At 42.9% G+C, this 26,389-nt stretch overlaps 1 protein-coding gene across 1 annotated transcript; it reads left to right on the plus strand.

Annotated features, from left to right (window-relative positions):
• The first annotated feature begins 357 nt into the window (after nucleotides 1-357).
• SLC16A4 (solute carrier family 16 member 4) lies at nucleotides 358-26,067 on the plus strand. The gene is made up of 9 exons (XM_078451578.2): nucleotides 358-531; nucleotides 1,970-2,068; nucleotides 8,623-8,755; nucleotides 9,787-9,930; nucleotides 10,101-10,262; nucleotides 11,664-12,182; nucleotides 14,779-14,990; nucleotides 16,006-16,099; nucleotides 25,663-26,067. Exons 2-9 carry the CDS (start codon nucleotides 1,982-1,984, stop codon nucleotides 25,824-25,826), a joined length of 1,515 nt encoding a protein of 504 aa, XP_078307704.1. The 5' UTR covers nucleotides 358-531; nucleotides 1,970-1,981; the 3' UTR covers nucleotides 25,827-26,067.
• The last annotated feature ends 322 nt before the right edge of the window (nucleotides 26,068-26,389 follow it).

The following is a 26,389-nucleotide window of genomic DNA, read 5'->3' on the forward strand; positions in this document are numbered from 1 at the left end:
GTCAAATCAGAAGCGATTAGCAGCACTCTCTCGAAAGTCCAGGGAGATGCTTTTCTAGAGAAAAGGGTGGATGCAAAGCAAGGTTTTGTTTGGTTGGTTTTTTTGTTCATTTGTTTTCTTAGGTAGTTTATTTAGGGGCACATAGGTGCCCCTTGCTTACAGAAACCACCTTGACATTAGAGTCCCCTCAGTGTAACAGCTTCCTTGCTTGGACAACAGTTACCAAAAGAATTTTCTACTCGGTTTACTCTGATGCTTGCTTCTGAGTCGATGGTGAAAACTTCTTTCTGAGTCTAGATGATTGGAGGGAGGGCCTGGGTTAATGTCAGTCAAATCACAGTGTTTCCTCCTCCTCCCCTTAGGAAGTAAAGTCCACTCAACCTCACAGACTTAGAAGGCTCGCTTGTTTTTGCTGTGCAGCGGAATGAAATGCCTTTAAAAAAAAAACAGTGACTTTCTGAAAACTCGTAGACTTTCTTTTCCTTCCCAGATTGCCTCATCTGGATTCCTTTGCTGAACACCACATCAAAGGTAAAACAAAAAACGAGATTGTGTGTTGGGGTGGGTTTTCTATAATGTTTTGAGGGACTGGCATCTCCCCATTCCCCACCCCCCATCCCCCCTGCCTGCTCACCAGGTCATTCCACATGTGCTGGCAGCTGACTGTTTTTTCCAGAAAGCAAGAGCCTGCCTGCCAATCCGACAGTGGGAAATAAAGAAAGCTGTGTCCCTTCCTCAGAACATTTACCTTTCTCTTTGCTATTTATCTTTCTCTCTCTCTCTCTCTATACACACACACACACACACACACACACACACACACACACACACATATATATATATATATAATTTTTTTTAACTGAAGCTTTTGTGAGAAAACAGCAGACTCTATGATACTTTACTCCTGAGTGCTTTCTAGCAGGCACCTCCTAAGATCAAGAACATTCATTCTCTTGCAGAACCATAAGATCACCATCACACTTAAGAGATTTTTTAAGTTTATTTATTTTGAGAGAGAGAAAGCATGAGAAGGGGAGAGGCAGAGAAAGGACCCCAAGCAGGCTTGATATCACGGTTCATGAGCTCACGTCCTGAGCCGAAATCAAGAGGAGTCAGACTTTAACCTACTGAACCACCCAGGCGCCCCTCATACTCAAGAGATTTAACCCTGTCGACTGTAAAGTCCATAAACAAGTGACCTCCCAAACACTCTTCCGGCCTTTTTTCTGGTCCAGGATTCATTCGAGGAACAGTCATTGCGGTTTGCTGGCACGTCTATTTAGTCCCTGAGAGTATTTTCATTTCAGCAATTGCTTTGCAAAGAGAATTCCCGAACCCAAGGGTACCCGTCCGTTTCTTGTTTCTCTAAAGAGGACCAGAGAATAACACAGAGCTTCCCCTAGGATGTGGCTCACAGGCCAAGGGGGAGAACAGCCACAGAGGACAGTGCTATGAGTGGGCCACCCTACAACAAGTGAGGTCAGCCTTTGCAGATAACTTCTTTGCAATTCCTCCCTGAGATAAACTGAGTGGTGGAAGAGAGATCTCTGTGGTGACTTTGATGTCCCTCAAATCGCGGCCTTTCATTGGCTTTTTCTCCCCTCTCCCATGGTTCTGCCTGGATTGTGACCATGGAATAAACAGGGATAAGGAGATATTACAGTCCGGCAGACTTGGTAGGTAACTAAGGGCACATGCCAAGAGAACTGCCAAAGCCATCTGGGCTTGCCAGGTGAAGCTAGGCAGCAGGCCTCTAGAAAGATCTCCAAAGATGGTACAAAGTCCAGTTTGCATTTTTGAGGCCGAGATCAGGGAATTTACACACAATTTAGAAATGAGGACATCATCCGTCTTTAAAGGGGGGGGCTAAAAGAAATTACGAGTGGTTCTGTATCACGGAGAAAAATAAAGTTTACGAGTTTAGATCAGTTTCTTGTCAACTGAATCAACTGCCTTGGATTTGTCACAGAGACCGACCATCATGCGGCGGAGGGCAGGGAAGGCCCGGCCTTACACTAAAGCCCTGGATGGAGGTTGGGGATGGATGGTTGTATTTCATTTCTTCCTGGTAAGAATTTACTTTCCCCTTTCCTATCACTCGAAAGAGAGCTCTCGGGAGAAAGGCTCAGAGCAAAGCTAGGAACTGCCAACAGCTGCCAAAGTCAGCAGCCCATACCGAACCTGGGAGAAAGGTGAAAACGGTCCCCTTGAGTGAAGGCCCAAGTGTCCCCCTCCAGTCTCCTCCTCACTATCATCCCGAAGCCCAGAGTGCCCTAGCCACCATCCTCAGCTCTGCCCTGGCCACATGTGCAACCATACAGTTAAGCACCCCGGAAGTAGCACTGGAAGGCGCCAAAAAGTGCTACTGGGATGGGTTCCCAGCTCCGCCCAGCACACACGTGGCAGCAACCTCCCTCTCCCCTAGGGGACGGGGACATTTCCTCTCTGTTCCACCCGCTGTCTGCTTCACAACCCGTCCCCACAACCATAACTTATGAGGCCCAGTGTATATTTCTTTTCTTTTTTTTATGTTTGTTTTGATTGAGAGAGAGCAAAGCTTGAGGGCACACACGTGTGGATGCATGTGGGGGAGGGGCAGAGAGAGAGCGTGAGAGAGAGAACCCCAAGCAGGCTCCACGCTGTCAGCTCGGATGCGGGGCTCCATGTCACAGGAACCATGAGGTCACGCATGGCCTGAGCCGAAATCGAGTCGGATACTTAACCAACTGAGCCACCCAGGCACACCCCAATGTTTATTTCTGGCATGTCTGGAAAAGGAGAAGATGGAGATTCTGAAACTAGAGCTTGATTTATGTCCTTCATCTGTAAGCAACTGGACTAGGCACTCTTTTTTAATGAACTGATCCTCCCAGAAGCTCTTCAGGTTGTCGTGAGACTGGCGGTCTCATTCTAGAACATGCAAGGGCGCCATTCCAGCTGTGGCCCAAACAAGCCTGTGACGGCGGTGCCAGCCCCACAGTTCCTCATCAGTGCTCCCAAATGCTCAGATTAACTGAGCATTAACTCTCAGATGTGCTCACAGAGATATCCTTTCCTTCCTGACCCTCCTCCCCTACTTAGCCCTACAGGAAGCAGCTCACAAAGATGGGAGCGCGGGTCCTGGTGACCGCTAATAATTGTGCAGACCACAATGGGGTAACTAAGAACTCTGTAAGCAGGACGATGGGAAACTATCAGGCCTCCTCCTTAGTGACAGAGGGCAAAAGAGGGGCACAGGACCTCAGCCAGAAGTTATGTAATACAGATCTCCTAACTGGAGGACTATTTGTTAAACATTAGCTTCATTACCAAAGAATGTGGACTTTTTTTTTTTTCCCTCCCCGAAATGGTATTAATGAGAAAATGAAGGATGTCCTAGTGCGAGAGCCGTCCCTGTGGCTGGGCCACCTCCGCAAATCACAGGCTTTGCAGAACTGGCCTTGCTGGTGAGGATCTCCAGATCTCCCACCTTTCTCCCCAGTGATGAGCCCTACTTTTTCCTACGTTATCCTCTGAGGACAGAAGCGACTTGACCAATTTAGTTGCCAGTAAGAAAACCGTCTAATAAGCAGATAATTAAGGTCCCACTTTTCTGTGTGACATCACTTATAAAAGCACAAAAAAATATACCGAGTCCTCAAATGTTAACAATTAACTCCAGCTAACTAGCTGCAGTGGTGTACATAGATGCTTAAAGGAGTGTGTGGTTTGGGGTCTGCATGAGTTACAAGTATACTTTTCTACAATAGATGAATTCCTGGAAAGGGGAGTGAGACATCCAGTAACTGGTAGCTATTAATCAGTTGAACATATGGCTAGTGCAACGGAGAAACTATATTTTGGGAGTTTCACTGTAGTTTAAAACGTGAAACTCAACTGAAACAAAGTAAGGTGCCAAAGTGCAAAATGCATTCATACAAACACCCTCAGGAACACATTCAAATCAAGTGCAAACTCCATACCCCTTTTCCAAGTCCTCCCACCCCGGGCCTTTAGTGTCCCCTGCATGCACACTTAATTTGGAAAAGGAAACTCCAATATATTTTGACGTATTAATTAGCACCCAATTAAAATTGCATTAAAATTAATTTAGTATTAAACAGCCACATGTGACTAGTGGCTGTATGAGAATAGTTGTATAGTCTATCCTGTGACCTATTATAAATGTTTTCAGATTATCAACCTAAGAATTATGTGTTTTAACCAGCTAATAAAAGAGTGGTACAGAAAGGCCCTTGAGATGAGTTTAAAAACTCAAGTGCACAGGGGCATCTGGCTGGCTCAGTCAGTAGAGCATGTGACTCTTGATCTTGGGATCATGAGTTCAAACCCCATACTGGGTGTAGAGCTTACTTTATTTTTTTAAATGTTTATTTATTTTTGAGACAGAGGGAGCAGGGAGGGGCAGAGAATCCCAAGCAGGCTCCACGCTGTCAGCACAGAGCCTGATGTAGGGCTTGAACCCACAGAACTAGAGATCATGCCCTGAGCTGCAATCCCCACTTGCCTATGCACACACTCCCTCTCCCTCAAAAATAAACAAAACAGAAAAATCCAGTAACAAAATATTCTTTGGGAGTGCTCTACTTTAACAAGAAGGACACATTCTCGAGATGCCCCGGCTCAGTGGGTGGAGTGTGTGGCTCTTGATCTTGGGGTTGAGTTTGAGTCCCATGTTGGGTGTAGAGATTAAAATTTTTTTTAAATCTTAAAAAAATAAAATTAAGGACTCATCCTAATGAACTTGCCAGACTTTGTAACTATATATTTGCATGACTTTTTTTCTGTATTCAGTCTGTCTGGCTGGACTGAATGTTCCATGAGGGCAGGGGCCATGTCTGTTTGGTCACCACCGTATACTCACTACTGTAAGCCCAGCCCCTCATAAACAGCCTCGAATATAGTAAGCATTCAATAAATACCTGTCAGTGGATGGGTAAGACGGATGGAGGGATTGATGGACACACTTATGAATTAACCAGGTGATGAATAATGAGATTGGAGAGATGAGCAGGGGCCTTGTAGGGCATATTAAAAACACTGTTTTTTGTTGTTTTTTTTTTTCCATCTTGAGGCTGAGGAGCTAATGAAAAAAAAAAAAAAGCAAGGGAAATGATGGGATCAGATGTGCCTTTTAGGAAAATAGCTCTGCCTACAGGGTGGATGATGGTGGGGGAGAGGCCTGGAAGCAGGGAGATCCACTGGAATGATGCTGTAATAACCTGGGTGAGAAAAAAAGGCCCTAAATTAAGGCAACAGCAATGAGGACGGATGAACTAGAGATCTGTGCAATATTGAGAAGACAGACTGATAGGACTTGGATGGTAACTGAATGTCAGAAAGAGAGGGAGTCAGAGTGCTGGGCTGGTGGCTTGGGCAACTTGGAGAAGGACAGGTGTCACTCACTGAGCTGGAGGACACAAGGGAAGGACATGTGATGTCACCACTAATGTGTTCAGCAGCCCACGTGCATGTGGAGCACAGGATCTGCACACGGAAATCTGGGAGTCATCGGCATACATTGGCTGGCTTGTGCCAACGGGCAGGGGGTGCAAAATGGCCAGGGAGCGGGAAGAAGAGCAACTTGGCAGAAGCCTGGGAAAAATCGATGTCAGAGGGTGGGCGGAGAATAGCCCAGAGGAAAGTGAGAAGCGTCGATGCAGAAGCAGAGGCAGAAATGTCCAGGAGGTAGGAGTGATGAACAGGTGCTGCCGTGAGGTCAGATGCCACAGAAATGACAGGTCATTAGGTCAGTGACAAGGAAGACTCCGGTAGCCTCGCTAAGAATCGGTAGCCAGTGGCAGGATGTGAGGAAGTGGAGAGAGCCTAGCAGACTCTCCTCTGAAGCTTGTGCAGGCCAGGAAGGAAGGAAGAGCTGGGGTGATAACAGAGAGGGACCCAGGGTAGAAGGAAGTGGTTATTAAACAGTAATTACCCCATCATTTCCGACAAAGCCTGATACTCTCTATTCAAAAGGGGCCACTGTGGCTGATCCAGTGCCCTCTCCCAATACAATACTCTAGTCAGATGGACCTGGTGAGGGAGCTCTCACTGCGTGCGCACTGGGGTTGGGGGTGCTCTCAAAGATACAAAGAAAATGAGGGGACTGGGTCAGTCACAGGAGAATTTCTAGGAGCTTTTATTGGGGGGCAAGCCCATTCACAGTGTCTGAGGTGGACTCTGGGCCAGGCCTGAAACCCACCCGACGCTGGTGGAGAGCCTGGGACAGCGTAGTAGAACCTAGCCTGCTCGGATAACGAAGGGAAAATCCCGACCTTGGGAAAAAGAGTTTTGAGATAGGAGTCAAGAGAAACAAAGTTGGAAAGTTACAAGTTAAGGGAGGGAGGGAGGGAGGCAGGGCACATGCAAAGGCTGTGGCCTTGGCTTTCTTGACACACAGTGAAAACGCAGAGCCAGTTATGAGACAAGTCCTACCCACCCACTGCTGCTACGCCCACACATCAAGGACAGACCAGAGAGGAAAGGTCCTGTACTGGGGGACAAGAAGCTAGCCAAATTCAGGTGGCTAAGAGCAGACGTCAGCACCCGTGTAGATGCCAGCCCAGGACCCGGGTCCACAGAAAAAGAGGAAGGGCATTGTACAGAATGTGCCTCACCGTGGTGTTCCTTGCTCACGAGATGATGCAATCACCACTCTGCACTTCGAAATGAGAAAAACAAGTCTAGGCCACCCAAGGCTTGCTCTTGTTCTCTAGCCTCGTTTCCTGATAGAAGCACCTTTGAGGAATATTAGGATTACAAATGGCCTGAATGAGGCCCTGATCACATGTCTTTTCCACTTGTTTAGGTACAGCCCAGGTGTCCATGGCACTGTTCACTCCGAATAAGGGGGATTTTGTGGCTACTATCAACTCAGAATGGGAAAAATACACTAAGGGACCGCCTTCTCACCGTGCCCAACTTTTTGCAACACAACCTTGGAACACTACCGATTCTTAGCTCCTTAGTCCACACAAGAAATAATCCTCGTCTGAAACAAGGGTCGAGTGAAGGGGATAGAGGGGGAAGGTCTTATTTGGCATGTACTAGCTGAGGGAAAGAGATGCCTAAGAGGAGGCAGGTGAGTGGGTGGTACCAATGAAAAGAGGAGGCGTGGGATAAGGGAGAGGAGTTCAGTTTTGGATGAGTTGATCTGGGTTAGATACAGTTGGCTACGCAAGATAACAGAATCACAGCTAACAGCTTGAGCATTAAATGCTATAAAGAACCCGAATTTTCTCAATCTTCCCGCTCTCTGAACAAGGTAACATTTCCTTTCTCCCGGCTTTACAAAAGAGAACGCTGAAATTCTGTGAAGCGGTTTGCCCAAGGTCACATCCCTAACTGGAAGTGGAGCCAGGATTCAGGCCAACAGAGGCTGACTGCAGGAGAGTGCTCACACTTATTACACTCAGAAACCCTGAGTGACCGGCTGTCTGTGGAGTGGGCACAAAGTGAGATGAGGGCAGAGTGACAGGGGGTGATACTTGCCACGTGGACAGAGCTAAGTGGAATTAGCGGGGTCTGTGGTTCTTAAGTGATGCCAGGCTGAGAGCAGAGAGCTGAGAAAGTGGCCTTGAAAAGTCAAGGCCACCGACAAAAAAGAAAGCGGAAGCAAGGAAGCCCCTGGAGGCAGTGGTTACACATGCTCGGCTCTGAGAGGCTGCAGACCCTGGCCGAGTGGCTTCCCTTCCAGTTCTCCCTCCTGACCACTGATCTTCAACTGCCCCCAAACTAATCAGAATTCTCAGAAACCAATGTTAAGAGGCCACAGAAAGAAAACTTGACCTCAAAAGGAACATTCCTCCTAGTAGAAGGGAGAAGGGTGGTGTGGGCAAGGAGGGTTAGGTGGGACAATAGAAAAGGATGGGGCACATGACCAACCGTAAGTAAGGTGACCCTCCAACCTGTTAACCCTTGCTGCTCTGGCATAAATTAGTAGTGCTGTTTTCCACTCTCAAGTGTTTCTATTTGGATGATAAAGTGAATGGTAACCCTACTTGTCAAGTGAGGAAGGGTTCTCGGTTTAAGCAAAGTTAAGGCAGAGCTAATCTAAGAACCAATGGGAACAATTCTTCATCTCTTGGACCAATGTGCTTCTCTCACGAAGGTAACTGTAATTAGCGGTCTTTAACAGATTTTTTTTTTTTTTTAAATTTTTACTTATTTAAGTAATCTCTACACCCAACATGAGGCTCAAACGACCTTGAGATCAAGAGTCACTGCTCCTCCAGCTGAGCTGGCCAGGTGCCCCTAACAGATGGTACCCCAATAGGACGGTAGAGTGGTTGGTCTGGAGTCAGTCTATCTGGGTTCAAATCTCACCTTCAGCATCCCTATCTTGAGCAACTTTTAATCTCTCTAAACTTCACATTCCAAAAAACCATCTATTCCATAGCCTTGTAATGAGGATTAAATGAGAAACTTTTGCATAAAGTAGTTCGACACTCCGTGGGGATGGCCGCCCCCACAAAATATAATAAAATGAGGAAGCCTCAAACAAATTGGTAGATCCTGGTGAGCTGGGGGTGGTGGTGGTGGTGGGGGGGTTATCAACATGAGCAGCTGTGACCTTCTCTGTAATGGCTCACTCATACTGAACTTTGGTCTGCTTTGATTTAGGTAAATGTGTTTGTGATGGGAATGACCAAGACGTTTGCAATTTTCTTTGTGGTTTTCCAAGAAGAATTTGAAAGCAGCTCAAGGCAAACTGGCTGGATTGGATCCATCATGTCATCAATTAGTTATTCTGCAGGTATAAAGCTGGCCATAAGCTTACCGTCCAAGGAAAAGAACCACATAGGGAAATTCCAAGAAGACTCATCTGTCAGTCATTTAAGATTGAAGCTTGCTAAAACTCAAATTCATTAACAGGCAAGACTGAGAAAAGTTCAGGGCTTGCAGTGTTGAGCCTCTCCCTGGCAAAATCAGAAAAATTAAGATTCAAAGAAAGTTGAAGAATTCAACTATTTACTTCCATGATTCAATTTTTCATGCCTTGTTTCTTTCCACAGTGCCTTAACATCGGTTCAGTGAGCCAGTCTCTCTGGGAAATCAGGCCATGAAGTTGTGGGCCCATCACCTAAGCTCACTTAAAACAACACAGAGAACCAATTCCTCTTTCTTTGCTTCTATTTGGGGCTAAAACATGGTAGAGTAGATTAATGATTGAACCCTGTTCTAGTCCTGAGTCACCAGATGCAATCCCATTTTGTGTTACTGTTGTTAGGTTTTATTTATTTACATCATCTCTACACCCAACACAGCGTTCAAACTCAAGATCCTGAAATCGGGTCACATGCTCTTCCGAATGAGCCTGTCAAGCGCCCCTCAGGTTGCGGTTTTATAATGCATTTTCAAACCAGCTTATTTACAATTCTCTTTAAAGCAAAACAACTCTTCTTCCAAAAAGCAAAACAGAATATTAAGAAACCCAATCCAGACACCTTTCTAAAGGATACACAATACTCCCAAGTCCTTTTCCTTTGGTTGCTTTATTTATTTATTTTTTTTTATTTATTTTTGGGACAGAGAGAGACAGAGCATGAACGGGGGAGGGGCAGAGAGAGAGGGAGACACAGAATCGGAAACAGGCTCCAGGCTCCGAGCCATCAGCCCAGAGCCTGACGCGGGGCTCGAACTCACGGACCGCGAGATCGTGACCTGGCTGAAGTCGGACGCTTAACCGACTGCGCCACCCAGGCGCCCCTCCTTTGGTTGCTTTAAATTGTGCATCAGGAACGCCAAAGCACTTACCCAGTATTTGCCTTTCTTCCTTTTTCTGAGGACCTCTGGTTGCCATGATTTGTGACATAACCGGAGAGAAGACTGCCTCCATTCTCGGGGCTCTCCTTGTTACTGGTGGATATCTGATCAGCAGCTGGGCCACTAGCATTCCCTTTCTTTGTGTGACTATGGGACTTTTACCTGGTGAGTCCATTGTAAAAACCAGACTATGCGAGATGGAACTTTACCGTCTCGTCCATGGGCCCCAAAGGCCTCCTTCTACATCTCAGGTCAGGGAGAAGAGATCATCTGGTACCAAGTCACTTCATGTGATTCCACACTATTGGTTTTTTGTTTTTGTTTTTGTTTTTTAGGTTTGGGTGCTGCTTTCTTGTACCAAACAGCTGCTGTGGTAACTACCAAATACTTCAAAAAACGACTGGCTCTTTCTACAGCTATTGCCCGTTCTGGGATGGGACTCACATTTCTGTTAGCACCTTTAACAAAAGTCCTGATAGATCTGTATGACTGGACAGGTGAGTCATTCTGTTTCTAAACTATCAACTCTGTAAGATTTAATGTTTAGCTTTCCCCCCGCCCCCACCCCCCACTCTGATGAGTGCAAGTGAAGGATTTTTGAGCCGGGGAGGAAATAAGCATGATTTCTAAAGCAGACATGTTCCTCCTCTTCCCTGGAGAACACACAGCAGAAGAGGTACTGAACGATTTGCGGGCTCTGCCAGCTGCCACGAGCAACTCTGAGTTCAGCAAAGGGAGGGCACTCTGTGCAGCTGGGGAAACACCTTGCAGGGAAAGTGATACTCCTGGGGACCCGAGGACTCCTTCCTCCTCTTTCACCATGAAAGCATTCTCTTTGTACATCTTCCCTTAAGACAAATCTGCATTTAAAACTGCCTCCCCCATCCAGCTCACCAAAACAGACAAAAAAAAAACAAAAACAAAAAACAAAAAAAAACAAAAAAAAACCCGGGGGGGGGGGGTAAAAACAGCATTATGTTCCTTAATTCATAGCCTTTTATACAGCGTCGACTATAGAGTTTTCACAAACAAATGAACACCATTTGACCACAATTTTCTTTGTGCCTACGCTAAAACATTTAAGGATTAAAATCATCTTAAAGTACTAGAAAAACATACGTGTATCTATGGGCAGAAGTACATATGTAGGAATATACACAAGCCTATTTCTACCTGCAGAGCATTCTTGTTGACTCTTTCCTTTCCCAAGTGAAAACCCACCGGTGGCCTCACGGTACACAGAACGAGCCGGCAAATCCATAAGCCAAGACAGCCGAACCTACAGCCAATTCCATCTCTGGAAGTACGAGGCACAGCCCACAGCTTTGGTCAGGCCATGCTGAGACCAAGCAACTACTCAGCTGCCAAGGCGAGACTGGCATCTGTCTTCTTTCAAGGAAATTTAAAAAGTCATGAGATGAGAGGCTTGCCCCTTAATGCTGTATTCTCTATCCCTAAATCTATATCCCTACTTCAGGATATCCTGAATCGCTATTTAAAACACACTGTAATTCTCTAACATTTCAAATATCCACCCCCCCCCCCCCACCTTAACACATATACCGCATGCTCCCCACCCAAACCTCTTCTTTTTTCCTCTTACACAAACAACACTCTCTCCTTCCACGCCATCTCCTGGTGCAGCTTTCTGGTTTTCTATTTTCAAAGGATGCCCTGTTTCCACAAGGATACAGTGGTGTGCAGGGCTAAAAATGAAGTCAACAGATTTAAATACTTCAGTTAAGTTTAGGGGACAAAGTAGTGTCTTCAGGAATTATTGCACTATGACAGAATACATTTAGTGGTGGGGCCCCTTCTGAGCCTAAGAACACAGAGTACTGTGAAATGAGAGGGGTAATATTTAACTTAACTTCTCACTCTCTCTCTCCCCTATTTAGGTGCCCTTATACTACTTGGAGCACTTACACTGAATTTGGTGCCTTCCAGTATGCTCTTAAGACCCATCCATATTGCAAGCGAGAACAATTCTGATGTTAAAAATAGAGGTAGCCGCTTGTCTACAAGTAACCCAGGGGCAGTGTGTGCGACAGAAACGTCATCCTGCAATGAGACACAAGAGGTCACCACCATCAGGGACAGTGCTATGCAGAAGGCTGGACAACCTGGTCCAAGTTTAATAGTGTCACAAAATAAAAGCAAAGAGTTCAACAATGGGCCTGATGGAAACCGTGTGTTCCTAATAACCAATGAAGACGGTTATGAGAAAGAGGCTATTTCACGGAGCTGTAAGCAAAACTTCGACATTTCCCTTTTTAAAAATCCCTTCTTCTACATATTTACCTGGTCTTTCCTCCTCAGTCAGTTGGCATATTTCATCCCTACTTTTCACCTGGTAGCCAGAGCCAAAACACTGGGGATTGACTTCATGGATGCCACCTTCCTCGTTTCGGTAGCTGGTAAGGAAGCTTTACTTTAACCTCAAACTCAAAAGGAACTTAATTTTACAAAAAGTTACCGATTTTATTTATAAACTAAACAATGGTTTTTAAAGGAGTTGTGGGAGGGCCAGGGAAAAAGAAGTCTTTGGAGGCTGGTGGGAGCACCTGGCGTATCCCTCCACAGACCTGTCACTGTACCTTACACACAGGCTCCCTATAGCAGACAGTGGCCCCCAAGCAAGGCTTGTTCATTTTTTTTGTTTTTATTTTGAGGGTTGTTTTTTTTTATGTTTATGTTTGAGAGACAGAGTGCGAGCGGGCGAGGGGCAGAGAGAGAGGGAGACACAGAATTGGAAGCAGGCTCCAGGCTTTGAGCTGTCAGCACAGAGCCTGATGCGGGGCTCGAACTCACGAACTGCGAGATCATGACCTGAGATGAAGTCGGACGCTTAACCAACTGGGCCACCCAGGCGCCCCCGTTAAATAATTGTTGGATAAATACTCGGTTTTAAAAAGCTGGTGCCCAGTGGCAACAGCCACTCCAGGAAGCAGGAAAACCACAGGCAGCCAGCATAGGACACAGGTTGGTTCTGGAGTTAGGCTTCCTGGGTTCAGGGTTTTGCTCTGTATTTCCTACCTGTACAACCTTCAGCAAGTTAGTCGTGTTCCCTGTGCCTCAATTTCCTCATCTGTAATACAGTGATAACAGTACCTATCCTCATAAGGTTACCAGGATTGAACAAACAATGCATGTAGCATCTGGAATAGTTCCTGGCCCATTGTAAGCATTCAATAATGTTCTATCAGTATGTGTAGCTAAGAACTTTTTCCCTTGAACTCACAGTAAGACAGATAAATATGTTTCTCAAGGCTAGTCACTAATGGGCTGGCTGATATTTAAAAAAAATTTGAGGGGCGTCTCTGGGTGGTTCAGTCGGTTGAGCATCCAACTTTTGCTCGGGTCATGGTCTTGCAGCCTGTGGGTTCAACCCCGCACTGGGCTCAAGCCCCGCACTGGGCTCTGCGCTGGCAGTGCGGAGCCTGCTGGGGATTCTCTACCTCCCTCTCCGTGCCTCTCCCACTCACGCGCTCTCTCAAAGTAAATAAATAAACTTAAAAATTTTTAAATAAATTTGAATGTTAAATTAAAAATGAAAACAATTGGGGCGCCTGGGTGGCTCAGTCGGTTAAGCGACCAACTTTGGCTCAGGTCATGATCTCACAGTTCCTGAGTTTGAGCCCCGTGTCGGGCTCCGTGCTGGCAGCTCAGAGCCTGGAGCCTGCTTCAGATTCTGTGTCTCCCTGTCTCTCTGCCTCACCCCTGCTCACACTCTCTGTCAAAAATAAACATTAAAAAAAATGAAAACAATCATTTTAGTGTGTATTCATAAAAATGTAAGAAAACAAAATGCTTTCTTCAAAAGAGATGGGTCCTCTCAAAGGACCAAATAGAGAACTTAAGAAAATGAAAAGGAATGACATGGAACTGGATTGTTCTAAGCATCCGGAAATTCTAAGTAGCTCAATATTAACTTTTCTCTTGCGAATTTCTTGAAAAGACTGCTTACCAAGTCCTTACAAAACTGACCACACCCCATTTCCAACTGCAAAGATACCTCACTTCAGTCAACTAAAGCTTGTGTACACAAGAAAAAGATACAAAGCTGAACTGCTTTTTTTCACTAAAATGCCTGGCAGTCATCAATTCAGATCAGTTTAGGGCTATGCAACAAGACCAAAGAACCTAACGTAAAGTTTCCATAGGTACCCTAGGAAATAACTGTAAGAACAGAAATGGAATGGTAGGATGCATTTTCTGTCCCGCTCCCCCTTTTTTTGTAGAACAATTCATGTCTAAAACCATAGGAAGAATTACAAGTACCAAACAACGGTAGCTTATGCTACTCTTAGTGAAAATCTTTCATTTAACTGCTACATTAGCTTATAATCGATAAAAACTAAGAATCGTCTATTATCATACTACTGAATGGAAAATGTGGTTCTTAAATTTTATTCAAGATACACCATAGCTCCAATGTTCAAAATGACCACGCACTTCCAGATTTTCTAATTCCAACATAATAACCTTCAGAGGAGGAATTAATTACCAAACCCTCATACACAATCATAATAAAGAGTCCCAACATCTATTTTTTTTTTCAACATAAGACTTTATTATTTATAGTCTCCAGTCTTCCACCATATGACTTCCCTAGCACACTGACCAGAGAGTCTAGCAGTCTTTTAGAAAATTCACTCCCTCACTTGCAGGACCTCTCTGAGGAAGGCCTCCTGAGCAAATGGTCCTCTGTAAGCAGGGATTCCCAGTCAGGAGGTATGAGCTTTCCAAATGCAATCAGGAAAAAAAATACCTGAAGGGTCTTCCACCCAACTCTGAAGGAGCCTTTTCGGTATTTTATTAGATGTATTTGGAACAGGTACAGTAATGATAGAATCCGTCGACAGACAAATGAGACCATTTTTCTCTCATATGTCCTAGCCTCAGGACAAAGCCATATTACTTTTAGGAAAGGAGGTCTAATGCAGCTACACTTCTCAAAGGGGCTAGGCAAATGGAATTAGGATTTCATAAGGTCTTTCAATGCTGTTCCAGGCATCACTGAGACAGTCAGTCAAATAGTCTCCGGATGGGTTGCTGATCAAGACTGGATCAAGAAGTATCATTACCACAAGTCTTACCTCATCCTCTGCGGTTTCACTAACCTGCTTGCTCCTCTGGCCACCACATTTCCACTACTTATGACCTATGCCATCTTCTTTGCCGTTTTTGCTGGTGGTTACCTGGCAACGGTACTTCCTGTACTGGTGAGCAGACACACTCATTAACACTGTTAAAGCATTCAGTAAAAACAAGCATTAATGATAACCTCCCCAAAGAGAATAGGTATTTTGTGGTAATTTTATAATTAAAAAAAAAAAAAAAAAAAAATCATACGCAAGGCTGAAGAAACCCTGCAGCTAGCTATATATCCTGCCCAGTGATTCATCTTACCTTTGGGGGAAGGGATGACGAGAGAATTACCTACATGGGACAAAAAAGAAATGAAAGCAAAAAAAGGATCAGTAGGATTCCACTTTGCTTCTCAGTGTCCCAGCGTGTTAGGTCTGTGTTTACTGCTTCCCTAGGCTCTGGAAATTTCGTTGGTTCCTTCTAAGACACCATCTTGAAGAGTTCCCTGAGAAAAACCTGGGGCTTCCTGACCAGTGTGACTTCTCTCTTGTTAAGACAAGTTCTGTGTACTTTAACAGGGACATTGTCTAACCACTCTCTATTTTTACCTCAAGCTGACATGAAGTCTTGGTCCCAAAAGGAATCGAAATTGTTCTTCTTGGAATCCCATGGATTCTTCTCAGAACTAGGTCCCGAATCTACTGCAACAGAATCCCAGGGAAACTTGTGGCCTGATATCAATATTAACATAAGGGCTGTAGGATATTATACTTATTCAAGAACCAAGCTGTCTAAAGCTGAAGTCAACCTGGGAAAACTGACTTCTTACAAACCAATGACTGGTATTTAGCCATAGGTGGATTCAGGAATATCCCTATCTGCTTAGAATGTAAATACCATTTCCTAACAGAGAAGAGCTGTGACAGGAAATAAAGGTGCATCTGAGTCACCTCAAAGATCACAATGAAAACACTGCCTGCCTAGCACACGACTCTTCCCTGTTTGCCTCAGGTTTTCTATAATGTCAAGGCAAAAAGCCATCCAAATCACCTTGGAAATCAACTGTTCATAGCATTTGTCCCTTTGTAGCCATAGTCTCCATAGAATTTCACCCTCAGTATGGCTAACACTGGATTCCTATCCCTACAGGTTGATCTGTCTGGGAGTTCTAGAATACACAGGTTCCTGGGACTTGCCGCTTTCTTTGCTGGGATGGCTGTCCTTTCTGGACCACCTATAGCAGGTAACAGCTTAGCTATATTCTGAGCAAACTTCAACAGCAATGAAAGAAAATGCTGACCCAAATGGTGACATGCAATGAATGGCAACATCAGGTTAAAAAACTGATGCTACCTCTGCTGTTCCTATACTAACTCTCACACTCCCATCACCAATCCAGAAGGATCTGAGGATTAATGCAACAGATAAGAACAGATTAATTAAGCAGTTTCTGACATTATCTTGGGAGTCTTAGAGCAAGGATTATGTGCTATGTTTACCTGCCTGGGGAGATAATCCAGATTTTTAGAAGATTCTCAAAGACCTATGATGCCTTAAAACAAACAAACAAACCACTAGCATCTTCTATCTGAGCAGGAGTCAATATGGAGCTCGAAGGTAGCAAGCGTGCCCCTTTTGCTCTTCCGATGGAGCATATATACAGTTGTCCAGGGCTTCTCAGCATCTCTTATTTTCCAAGAGGGATGATGGAGGCCCTTCATATTCTATCTGTACCAAATGCAGGAGGATACTTGGCCTACAGGCCAGAATCCCTGTGGAGAGGAGGTGGTGGGGCCACTGGTGAATATTAAATGCAACTGCAGGAAAAATTTGGGAGTTCTGATGATTTCAGTTAAAGACCGAATTATTATTTTATATGCACTTTTAACCCAAATGGACATTTTGTCCATTGCTTGCTGACCATCTAATCCAAGACTATCAAAAGACTACTCAGAAATACTTCTAGGGAACAGACTTAAACTTTAGTATTTTACAGACTACAGGTTCTCAACATGCTTAAATGTACAAATTACTACAGCATTTCCAATTATCCACAGACAGGAATTCAGCTTCCTTTTACCTCCTTCAGTCCTGAAGTGAAATAGAAAAAAGACAGGATCTTGCCTCACTATGATTTTTTTAAAAACTAAGTTTTATAATGATATTACTTAGGTTTGCACCTAAATGTTAAGACCTGGAATTGGCAAATATCAAAAGGAAAAAATAGTATTAATAACAAAAAATTATTAACGGAAGAAAAAAAAATGCACCATAGTCGGAGGTTCAATTTAGGTGTACCTAAAGGAAAAGTTTATACAAATATACAACCAACTCCTATTTGCATTTATGAGCACACCTCTGCCCATGTGGTCTAGCTCAGTCTTTACCTCACACCTGGAAAGCAAGCTCGAATTTTAAAGTCAGGCTCAGAACTGTGACATAGGGACCAGTATCAGAAGACTAAACACCAGAGATGCTTAGCAGAGCAGCTCCATGGATAGTGTGCAGGTCAGCAAGCTAGAAAAAATGAAGCTCAAATATAGCTCACCGATGCACTTTTTTCAATCTTGACCCTTCTTCACAGGCCATCTCAGTGACACCTTAAAACTTTCCAAGCCTTTTGGGCCCAAAGTATAAGAGGTAACAGATAACCGGGCACAGAGTATCTTACTCAAATGATAAAGGGATGTAACATGTTTAGAGATTTCATGTTTTATATGTTTTTGTACACATCTTAAAATGTTTAAAGAGTTCAATACACAATGCGGTGCCTGGGTGACTCAGTCGGTTAAGTGTCTGACTTCAGCTCAAGTCCTGATCTCATGGTTCGTGAGTTCAAGCCCTGCATCAGGCACTCTGCTGTCAACACAGAGCCCACTTTGGATCCTCTGTCCCCCTCTCTCACTGCCCTCACTCCCCGGCTTGCTCTCTCACTCAAAAACAAACATTAAAAAAAAAAGTTCAATTCATGAGAAGGCAAGGCAAGTTTTGTGAGGAGTTATTACTTGAAAGGGAAAAGTTATAGATATGTATGTGGGTTTTGAAATCAAATTGTATGGTCATGACCTTTAAAATTTTTTTAATGAAAAAGAACAGACTACAACAGAACAGATTAAAAAACAGTGTGCATCACTTTATTTTAAACTTTTAGTTCATACACACACACACACACACACACACACCATATAAAATATAGGTGATGTAAAACACATTTTTTACTATCAATGAGTCAAAAAAAATTTACAAGCCTTTTATTACCCAATGTCCATAATACCCTAGCACTATATGTGAGGAAAAGGACAGCTCATGAAAGAATTTTTACCCACTAATTCAGAAAATATTATTTAGGCAATCATAATTTTTTTTATAAGTTCTACAAGATAGTCAAAGAAATCGATAAGGCTGTTGCTGACAGCTTATATACAGATTTTTAAATCTGGGAGCTGCTCACAGTATCTTAAACAAGATTATTATTATTATAATTAATACAAAATCCAGTCAAACTTCCTTCTCTGTAACATGATCTCTCACTGACTATACTATGCCAACTAAGCATCTTGTTAAAGGCAGAAACTTCAGTTAAGTCTTTATTCCTGTAAGTCACTCCTCTGTGGAACGACAAGAGGATTTTACAAAAGCCATTAGACTTGTTCCTAACTTCTGAGTCCAGCACAAGGACCATAGAAAGAACAGAAATGCTGATTTACATACAGATTTTCTTAGCTCTCAACAGGTGTGGGCCGTTGCACTGTTGCCTGCAACTTTAACTAAATCACAAGGCTTACTGGTTATAAAGTATTAAATTCTCAACCAAACTTAGATTCTCAGAACTGTAGGAGATTCTCATTTTGTACTTACCCAGATCTGTTATTATCAAATTGCAAAAGTTGAAATTCCTATAAAAGATTACAGGCATTTTAAAATTAGGAAGCTAGCAAACAGTAAAACTTTTCACAATAATCCTTAGTCAAAACACTAGTTAAAAACTGTAACATCAACTATATGAACAATATTTTCTCCCTCCTGTATGGAAATGAAAGAGAAAAACAAGTTCGTCCGACAGAACACATTTTAAAAATTCAAGGAAAGAAAAAAAAAAGCATAAGAAACCCATAGAAATCATATGACTGAGTTAAAAAAATACTTTTCTTTTAATAAATGTAAATGGAGCCTATGGGCAAGAATACTATTTACAGACCTTCATTAACTCTGAATATGCGAAGAAACATGGTAGCAACAAAATCTGTACCATCTCCCATGAAAATAACTGACAGGGACTGAAATGGATCAAAGTTAAAAAACACGCTCCCCCCCCCCCCCCACACACACTTCTTCCGCCCCACACCCTCTTCTATTCCTTTTTAATACTCAGTTGACAAATTCAATGTTAGTTTAATAATATGATCTGCTTCAGACTAGGACAGTATTAGGGTCGCTCCAGGTTTCCTGACCTCGGCACAGGCCAACTAACCCTGCTCCTCCAAACCCCACAATTACCTGTTGGTAAACAGTATCCAGAACTACAAGTTGGCCCAGACAGAAGTTTTGGAAGGTTGTGGAAAAGTAAAAAGTACTGGTATTTTGAAACCTTATTGTATTTCTAGTAGATCCCTGTTAACAAAAATGAACCTGCAAAAAGTAATACAAATACAAAGATCAATCACTGAGCAAAGCATATAATCATATTCTCCAACGTACAAGCAGGAACGTGAAATTTTTCATCTTGTATCAGGCATTGGACCTGTGAGCTCAAAAATGCTAAAGGCTCGGGGAGCCTGGGTGGCTCAGTCGGTTAAGCGTCCGACTTTGGCTCAGGTCATGATCTCACGATCCGTGAGTTCGAGCCCCGTGTCGGGCTCTGTGCTGACAGCTAAGAGCCTGGAGCCTGTTTCAGATTCTGTGTCTCCCTCTCTCTCTGCCCCTCCCCTGTTCATGCTCTGTCTCTCTCTGTCTCAAAAATAAATAAACGTTAAAAAAAAAATTTTTTTTTTTTAAAATGCTAAAGGCTCAATTTCACTTCAAAATAAAACCACCAAGGGCCCATATTAGCTGCCTATAAAATAAAACTGAATGCAGTTCCCTTCTCTTCCACATGCCCCCCACTGCCACCTGATGAATCCCTCTATTATGCTAATATACATATTTTTTGTATATTTAAACCAATCACAAATATCTGAGAAGTCCTTCAAACATCATAATTATTTGATTATAGCTTAGTACTCGTTCAATAATTATCAAGCAACTTATTAGCATAGCCCTCTCCTAGCTATGCTAGGAGGAACACAAAGCTATGGGGAACACAAAGAAAACAAAAATTCTCTTGGGGCGTCTAGCTGGCTCAGTGGATACAGCCTGCGACCCTGATCTCAGAGTTGTAGGTTCGAGCCCCACGTTGGGTGTAGAGATTATTTAAAAACAAAATCTTAAAAAAACAAAAAAACAAAAAAACCCCAGAAAAAGCTATTCCCTAAGGTTCTTCCACAACATATGGGGTCACGGTATAGTCATCACTCTGTCACATATACTTCCAGAACTTAATACTCAGGACAAGAGTCGAGAACCTCTAAAACTAAGAATTATTAGAATGTACATTCTTTCTCTACTTCATTAATTGAAAATTTGATTAAGTCACTATTACTTGGTTATAGTGCAAATTGGTTAACTCTTGTTTTCTTACCTTTGAATGAAGACATCCTGAGCTGTGTTATAATAAAAATGACCTTAAAAAATACTGAAGCTTCACTCAATTAAGTAGGTATTTCACAAGTGATTTTTTCGACAAACTCAAAGAAAGTCACTTCTAACGCCAAACAGCTCTAAGTTGGTTGTACCCCAGAGTAAGTTAAAGTTAAGTAGTTCCTAACGGAGCAGTACATTTCTCTCCTGCTTTTGTCAACCTCACGCCTCATCAGAGAGGCCATGGAGGGAAACTGGTAATTTGATACTAACTCTTCATCTGTGTTTTATAAGAACAGACAATGGCTAAAATGGAAATTCATTCATCTAAGCTTGTCTCTGTGCCATTAACACAGATAAGTTCATTTCCTCATGAAATGGCACTTCCTATTTCTAGCCTATCCTCATTTCAGATATAACATGAAACAAATATTCCACCTGTTCCTCACTCCACCTTTCATCAACCATGCCCTCTACAGATTTATCATGTTGGCCTATAGTTGAGAATTTCTCTATGGCCTGAAATTTTATTTGGAAAACAAATAAAATGACTCCACTTTTTGATGTGCTGTAAATCCACTCTGCAGGTTAGGGTAGGTGGGGACAAGTAAGAAGGCAGAGCAAAGTTCTCTGTCCTCTAAACCCGGAGGAACATATTATTCCCTGAAGAAGCAAAAGAAAGTAATGTAAATCATTATTTATTCAGTGATTATTTTCCTCACAAACAATAAAGCCCCCAAGAATTGTATTTGGATTCAGTGTTCCTAAGATTGACGAATCCCTACAAAAACATCGCAAATAAATTCCAAATAGCTCACTACTCTGGTTTAAAAAGAGGGAATGGGTGGGGTAGTCTTTCCTTCACAAATATATTCCTTTACAGGGCCAAAAAAAAAAAAAAAAATCAAGCTTCAAAATCCTAACACAGAGCATAATCCTTTTAATGAAACTCATAGCATAGAGCAAAGTAAAGCACTGCCAGTAAATCTTACTGCAAACTTCTATCAAGGGGGCCTTGAGAGAGCTCCTGTCTTCAAAGGCAGTGAGGTTTAAATTTGCTAAACCGTTTCCCAAGACTTTTCCCATCATGGCACATATAGAAAATGTTTATAACAGTACGCCCGGGGCGCCTGGGTGGCTCAGTCGGTTAAGCGGCCGACTTCGGCTCAGGTCATGATCTCGCGGTCCGTGGGTTCGAGCCCCGCGTCGGGCTCTGTGCTGACAGCTCAGAGCCTGGAGCCTGTTTCAGATTCTGTGTCTCCCTCTCTCTGACCCTTCCCCGTTCATGCTCTGTCTCTCTCTGTCTCAAAAGTAAATAAAATGTTAAAAAAAAAAAAATTATAACAGTACGCCCTAAGTAAAATGACAAGGCAGCTAATAGCCAGCAGTGGCTCCAGTGACTCCAGGGAGGACAAAAGATCATTGTACATTGGAAGTCTGCCACTATGCTGTAGCCCAACAGCTAGAAGTTCTGGTTCAAAACCCTCAAGTCACTCATGGAACTCTCAACCACTAATTTGAACCAGCATCAAGGAACTTGGGAATTAAGGGCCTTCTGGGTGTATTTCAAGTTTTAACAAGATGACCAATAATAAACTTACAACAGTAATCCTAATAAAGAGGATTCATAACTCGGTTCAACAATCAAGTTCTGAGCTATCAGAGATACTTTTTAGACAGGATGGTAAACTCATTTTTAAACACGTATGGCTTTACCCATAAAATGATGAATAGTTTAAAAGTGTTGACATTAAAAAAATAAATTTACAACCCTCTATTAAATATCAAGTTTCATATTGACTATAAAAAAACTAGTTTGCAGAACTGTTTACGGAAGCTGAGCTCTACCTTCTTAGTTGTTTTCAATTATCACAAGAAATATTGTTAGACATTCCTGCTTAAAATAAGGGTTATAGCCATAGCCACATGAAAATAATATGGACTATAATTTTATTGTGCATGAGAATCAACTGGGTGCCACCCATGACGAATTATGCTTAAGGAAAGCCAATGAATCTGCACGATTAACATGCATCTCAGGTGAATTCGAGGCAGGTAGTCCAGAAACACCGAAGAAATGCTTACAGGGCACTTCTTGGGTCTTAGGCAGTCGGTACCAGCTGCCAGGGTACTCCTCCTCCTGAGTGTTGGCTACATATGGTAATACTCAGCATGGAGCGGACACTTAGGTGGACACACGCTCTCCTGGATTATGGCTGGTACATCATCTCATTTTTCTCTCTCATCCACAATGCTTTTGCTGTCCACAAAGCAGCCTAGTCTTTTGAATGTCAACTTAGGTGTTTACATATAAAACGATTAGAATACGATGGGTTCTGAATTACCAACAGTCATTTATTTTTTTTAATGTGTATTTATTTTGAGAGGGGGAGGAGGGGCAGAGAGAGACAGGGAGAGAGAGAATCCCAAGCAGGCTCCGTGCTGTCAGCACGAAGCCCGTGTGGGGCTCAATCCCAGGATCGTGACCCAAGCAGAAATCAGGAGTCAGACACTTAACTGACCGAGTCACCCAGGCGCCCCAACATTCTAACTTTAAATGTATTTTTATATGTGAAATGAAAGGCTTATTACCAGTTTTCTGGGATTTATAAAGACAACCACCATCACCACCCATTTTCACTATTTTCAGCTATGCCCTCCTGACTTTTTAGCAGCACTATCCACTTCCTTGTCTAAAAACTACTAGTCTTTTCTGGAGCATTTCTTCTAATGTCCCTATCTTATACTTCGCAGGCTATGTATATACTGGTAAATCTGCTGTACTGGTGGGACTAAGCAAGAATGACAAGGGATAGGAAAGGGTCTGGGTACTTTCTACACCTCCTCCTTTCTAGAAATTTGAGCGACTGGTCACCTACCTATTTCTCTCTTAGATATCTAAAGGTCAATCACAACCCACATAACACAAAGACTTGTCTTACTCCATTTCTCTCAACGCTTAACTCTAAGAAACATTTAAATGAGGTCACTGATCCAACAAGGAGTCAATAGGTAAAAAGCAAGCTAAGGTTAGCTGAATTTAAGAGGCTATAAAACATTCCATTCATTCATTATATCAGTTAACAGGAAACATAAAGCTAATGAAGCAAACAAAAAAATTATCTATATCAAAACCAAAGTAAAAAACAAACGACAGGAGATAAATTAGGCCAAAAAAAGAAAAGGGTATATCCTAACATTCAGTGAGAAACCATGTTCCAAAATGAAAATCAGGGATGTCTGGCTGGCTCGGTCAGTACAGCATCTGACTCTTGATCTCAGGGCTGTGAGTTCAAGCCCCATGTTGCACATGGAGCCTACTTAAAATAATACATAAGCCCTATGAGGGCAGATATTTTCATCTGGCATATAGCACCACAACTTCTTCAATAAATGATCAGAATAATAACTTTAGCTTTTTAAGGTTTTTTAGGATTAAAAGCCAATTTGCATCTACAAACATAATACGCATATAGTATCTTAGAAAAGAAGTTCTCAGGGTGCCTGGGTGGCTCAGTCAGTTGGGCGTCCGACTTCAGCTCAGGTCATGATCTTGTGGTTTGTGAGTTCAAGCCCCGCATCAGGCTCTGCGCTGACAGCTCAGAGCCTGGAGCCTGCTTCAGATTCTGTGTCTCCCTATCTCTCGGCCCCTCCCCTGCACGTGCTCTGTCTCTCAATAATAAATAAACATTAAAATTTTTTTTTAACAACAACAACAAAAAAATTAGAAAAGAAGTTCTCAGAGTGTGGTCAGTGGACACCCAGAGGTCCTGAGACCTTTAGGATGGCTAGGAAGTCAAAACTATCATAACAGGGGCGCCTGGGTGGCGCAGTCGGTTAAGCGTCCGACTTCAGCCAGGTCACGATCTCACGGTCCGTGAGTTCGAGCCCCGCGTCAGGCTCTGGGCTGATGGCTCGGAGCCTGGAGCCTGTTTCCGATTCTGTGTCTCCCTCTCTCTCTGCCCCTCCCCCGTTCATGCTCTGTCTCTCTCTGTCCCAAAAAAAAATAAATAAAAAACGTTGAAAAAAAAATTAAAAAAAAAAAAAAAAAACTATCATAACAATACTAACACATTATTTGCCTTTCCATAGGGCTGACTTTTATAACAATGTTTGAAGGCCACACACAAACATTCTTGCCTTGCACATTCTTTGCCACCATACACAGTTTTTAAGAAAAGTGTTTCAGGGCACCTGGTGGCTCAGTCCGTTAAGCATCTCCCTCTTGATTTCAGCTCAGGTCATGATCTCATGGTTCATGAGTTTGAGCCCCACATCAGGGTCTGCACTGGCAGTGAGGAGCGTGCTTGAGATTCTTTCTCTCCCCTTCTCTCTACCTCTCCCGTGCTCACAGGCATGCATGCTCTCTCTCAAAATAAATAAATAGACATTAAAAAAGGAATTAAAAAAAAGAAAGTGTTTCGTTTAAAAATGGCACATAATAGTATGTGCCATTAGCCAAATGGTGGACCCACCCATTCTTGATTAAAGAGCATTTTGATTCAGGGGGATTTACAGTCATCATTTAACCCACTTGACTAAATAGTCACTTCCTTTTCATATGCTCTCACAGCCTCCTGAGCCTTCCCTTCATAGCCCTGATGGCACGTGTAACTCACGTGGTTAATACCCAACTCCCCACTAAACTGTACAGTCTGAGGGCAGGAACCATGTCTGTTTTGGCTTAATATCATTACCTTCTTCAACAACTGTTGGGAACATAGTAATTATTGAAATGTTTGTTCAGTGAGGGGAAAAAAGATAATCAATTCTCTCACTTTTTTCTTCAGGAAACAGTAGCAATTCACAATTGTTTTCTTTGTAAGAACAGTGACCTTCGAATAAGATTCATCATAAAATCAAACTGTAGGCATCCCTGAGTTTTCCTAATTTCCACTGTAAGACAAGATGAGTTCTGACTCCACAATGGCTTTCTTCCCACAGGGTTAAACCCCTAACTCAAGTGGAACAGATTTAACTTCATCAATTCAAAATACCAGGCAAGCAGCCTGACTTTCTGTTGGGTCACGATACCTACAAGTACAGGAGGCTTCTTCCCTCAACGAGCAGTATATGGCTGAGAATTACTAACTGAAAGGTTTGCTAACAGAGATCATTCCTTCCTTCCAGGCTGGTTATATGATTACACCCAGACCTACACTGGCTCCTTCTACTTCTCTGGCACATGTTATCTCCTCTCTTCGGTCTCCTTTTTCTTTGTACCCTTGGCTGAGAGGTGGAAAAAACAGAGCCTGACCAGGAAGAGAAAGGACTGCAATGAAGCGAGAGCTTAACAAAACAAAATCTAAACAAAGAAGTCACTGGAACAGCAGCTTGGAAGAAAACAGTTTCCGGGGCACCTGGTGGCTCAGTCGGTTAAGTGTCCAACTTTGGCTCAGGTAATGATCTCACAGTTCGTGAGTTCCAGCCCCGCGTCAGGCTCTGTGCTGACAGCTTGGAGCCTGGAACCTGTTCAGATTCCGTGTCTCCCTCTGTCCCTCCTCTGCTCATGCTCTCTCTCAAAATATATAAACATACATTTAAAAAATTAAAAAAAATAGTCTATATGGAAAAATCATTAAAAAATAAGTTTCCTCATTTATAAAATGAGAAGGCAAACCAGACAGTTTTTAAGGTTCCTTTTTGCTTCAGCATTCTGAGCAATGTCTAACTGCTAGTAAGAGTAATAAACACTTAAACTAAGTCCTTTATTAGTATTTAATCAAATAGGCTAAACTCTTCATCAGTCAAAACAACTACCTTACGTATTAAATAAAAATCAGAATGTACTGTAATAATAAATTGACCAAACTCTCAACTGTGTCATGGTAATTCAGTCACTAAAATATGTAAAGAT

The sequence above is a fragment of the Panthera onca genome, chromosome C1, assembly GCF_046562875.1.
Source record: "Panthera onca isolate mPanOnc1 chromosome C1, mPanOnc1 haplotype 2, whole genome shotgun sequence".
In the NCBI taxonomy this organism is placed as follows: domain Eukaryota; kingdom Metazoa; phylum Chordata; class Mammalia; order Carnivora; family Felidae; genus Panthera; species Panthera onca.

What these genes read in the sequence shown, in the direction of transcription:
- SLC16A4 (XM_078451578.2), top strand. Translation starts at nt 1,982, where the DNA reads ATGCGGCGGAGGGCAGGGAAGGCCCGGCCTTACACTAAAGCCCTGGAT. An exon ending in GACTATGGGACTTTTACCTG is followed by an intron (nt 9,931 to 10,100) that starts GTGAGTCCATTG and finishes TTTGTTTTTTAG; the next exon opens with GTTTGGGTGCTGCTTTCTTG. An exon ending in AGATCTGTATGACTGGACAG is followed by an intron (nt 10,263 to 11,663) that starts GTGAGTCATTCT and finishes TCCCCTATTTAG; the next exon opens with GTGCCCTTATACTACTTGGA.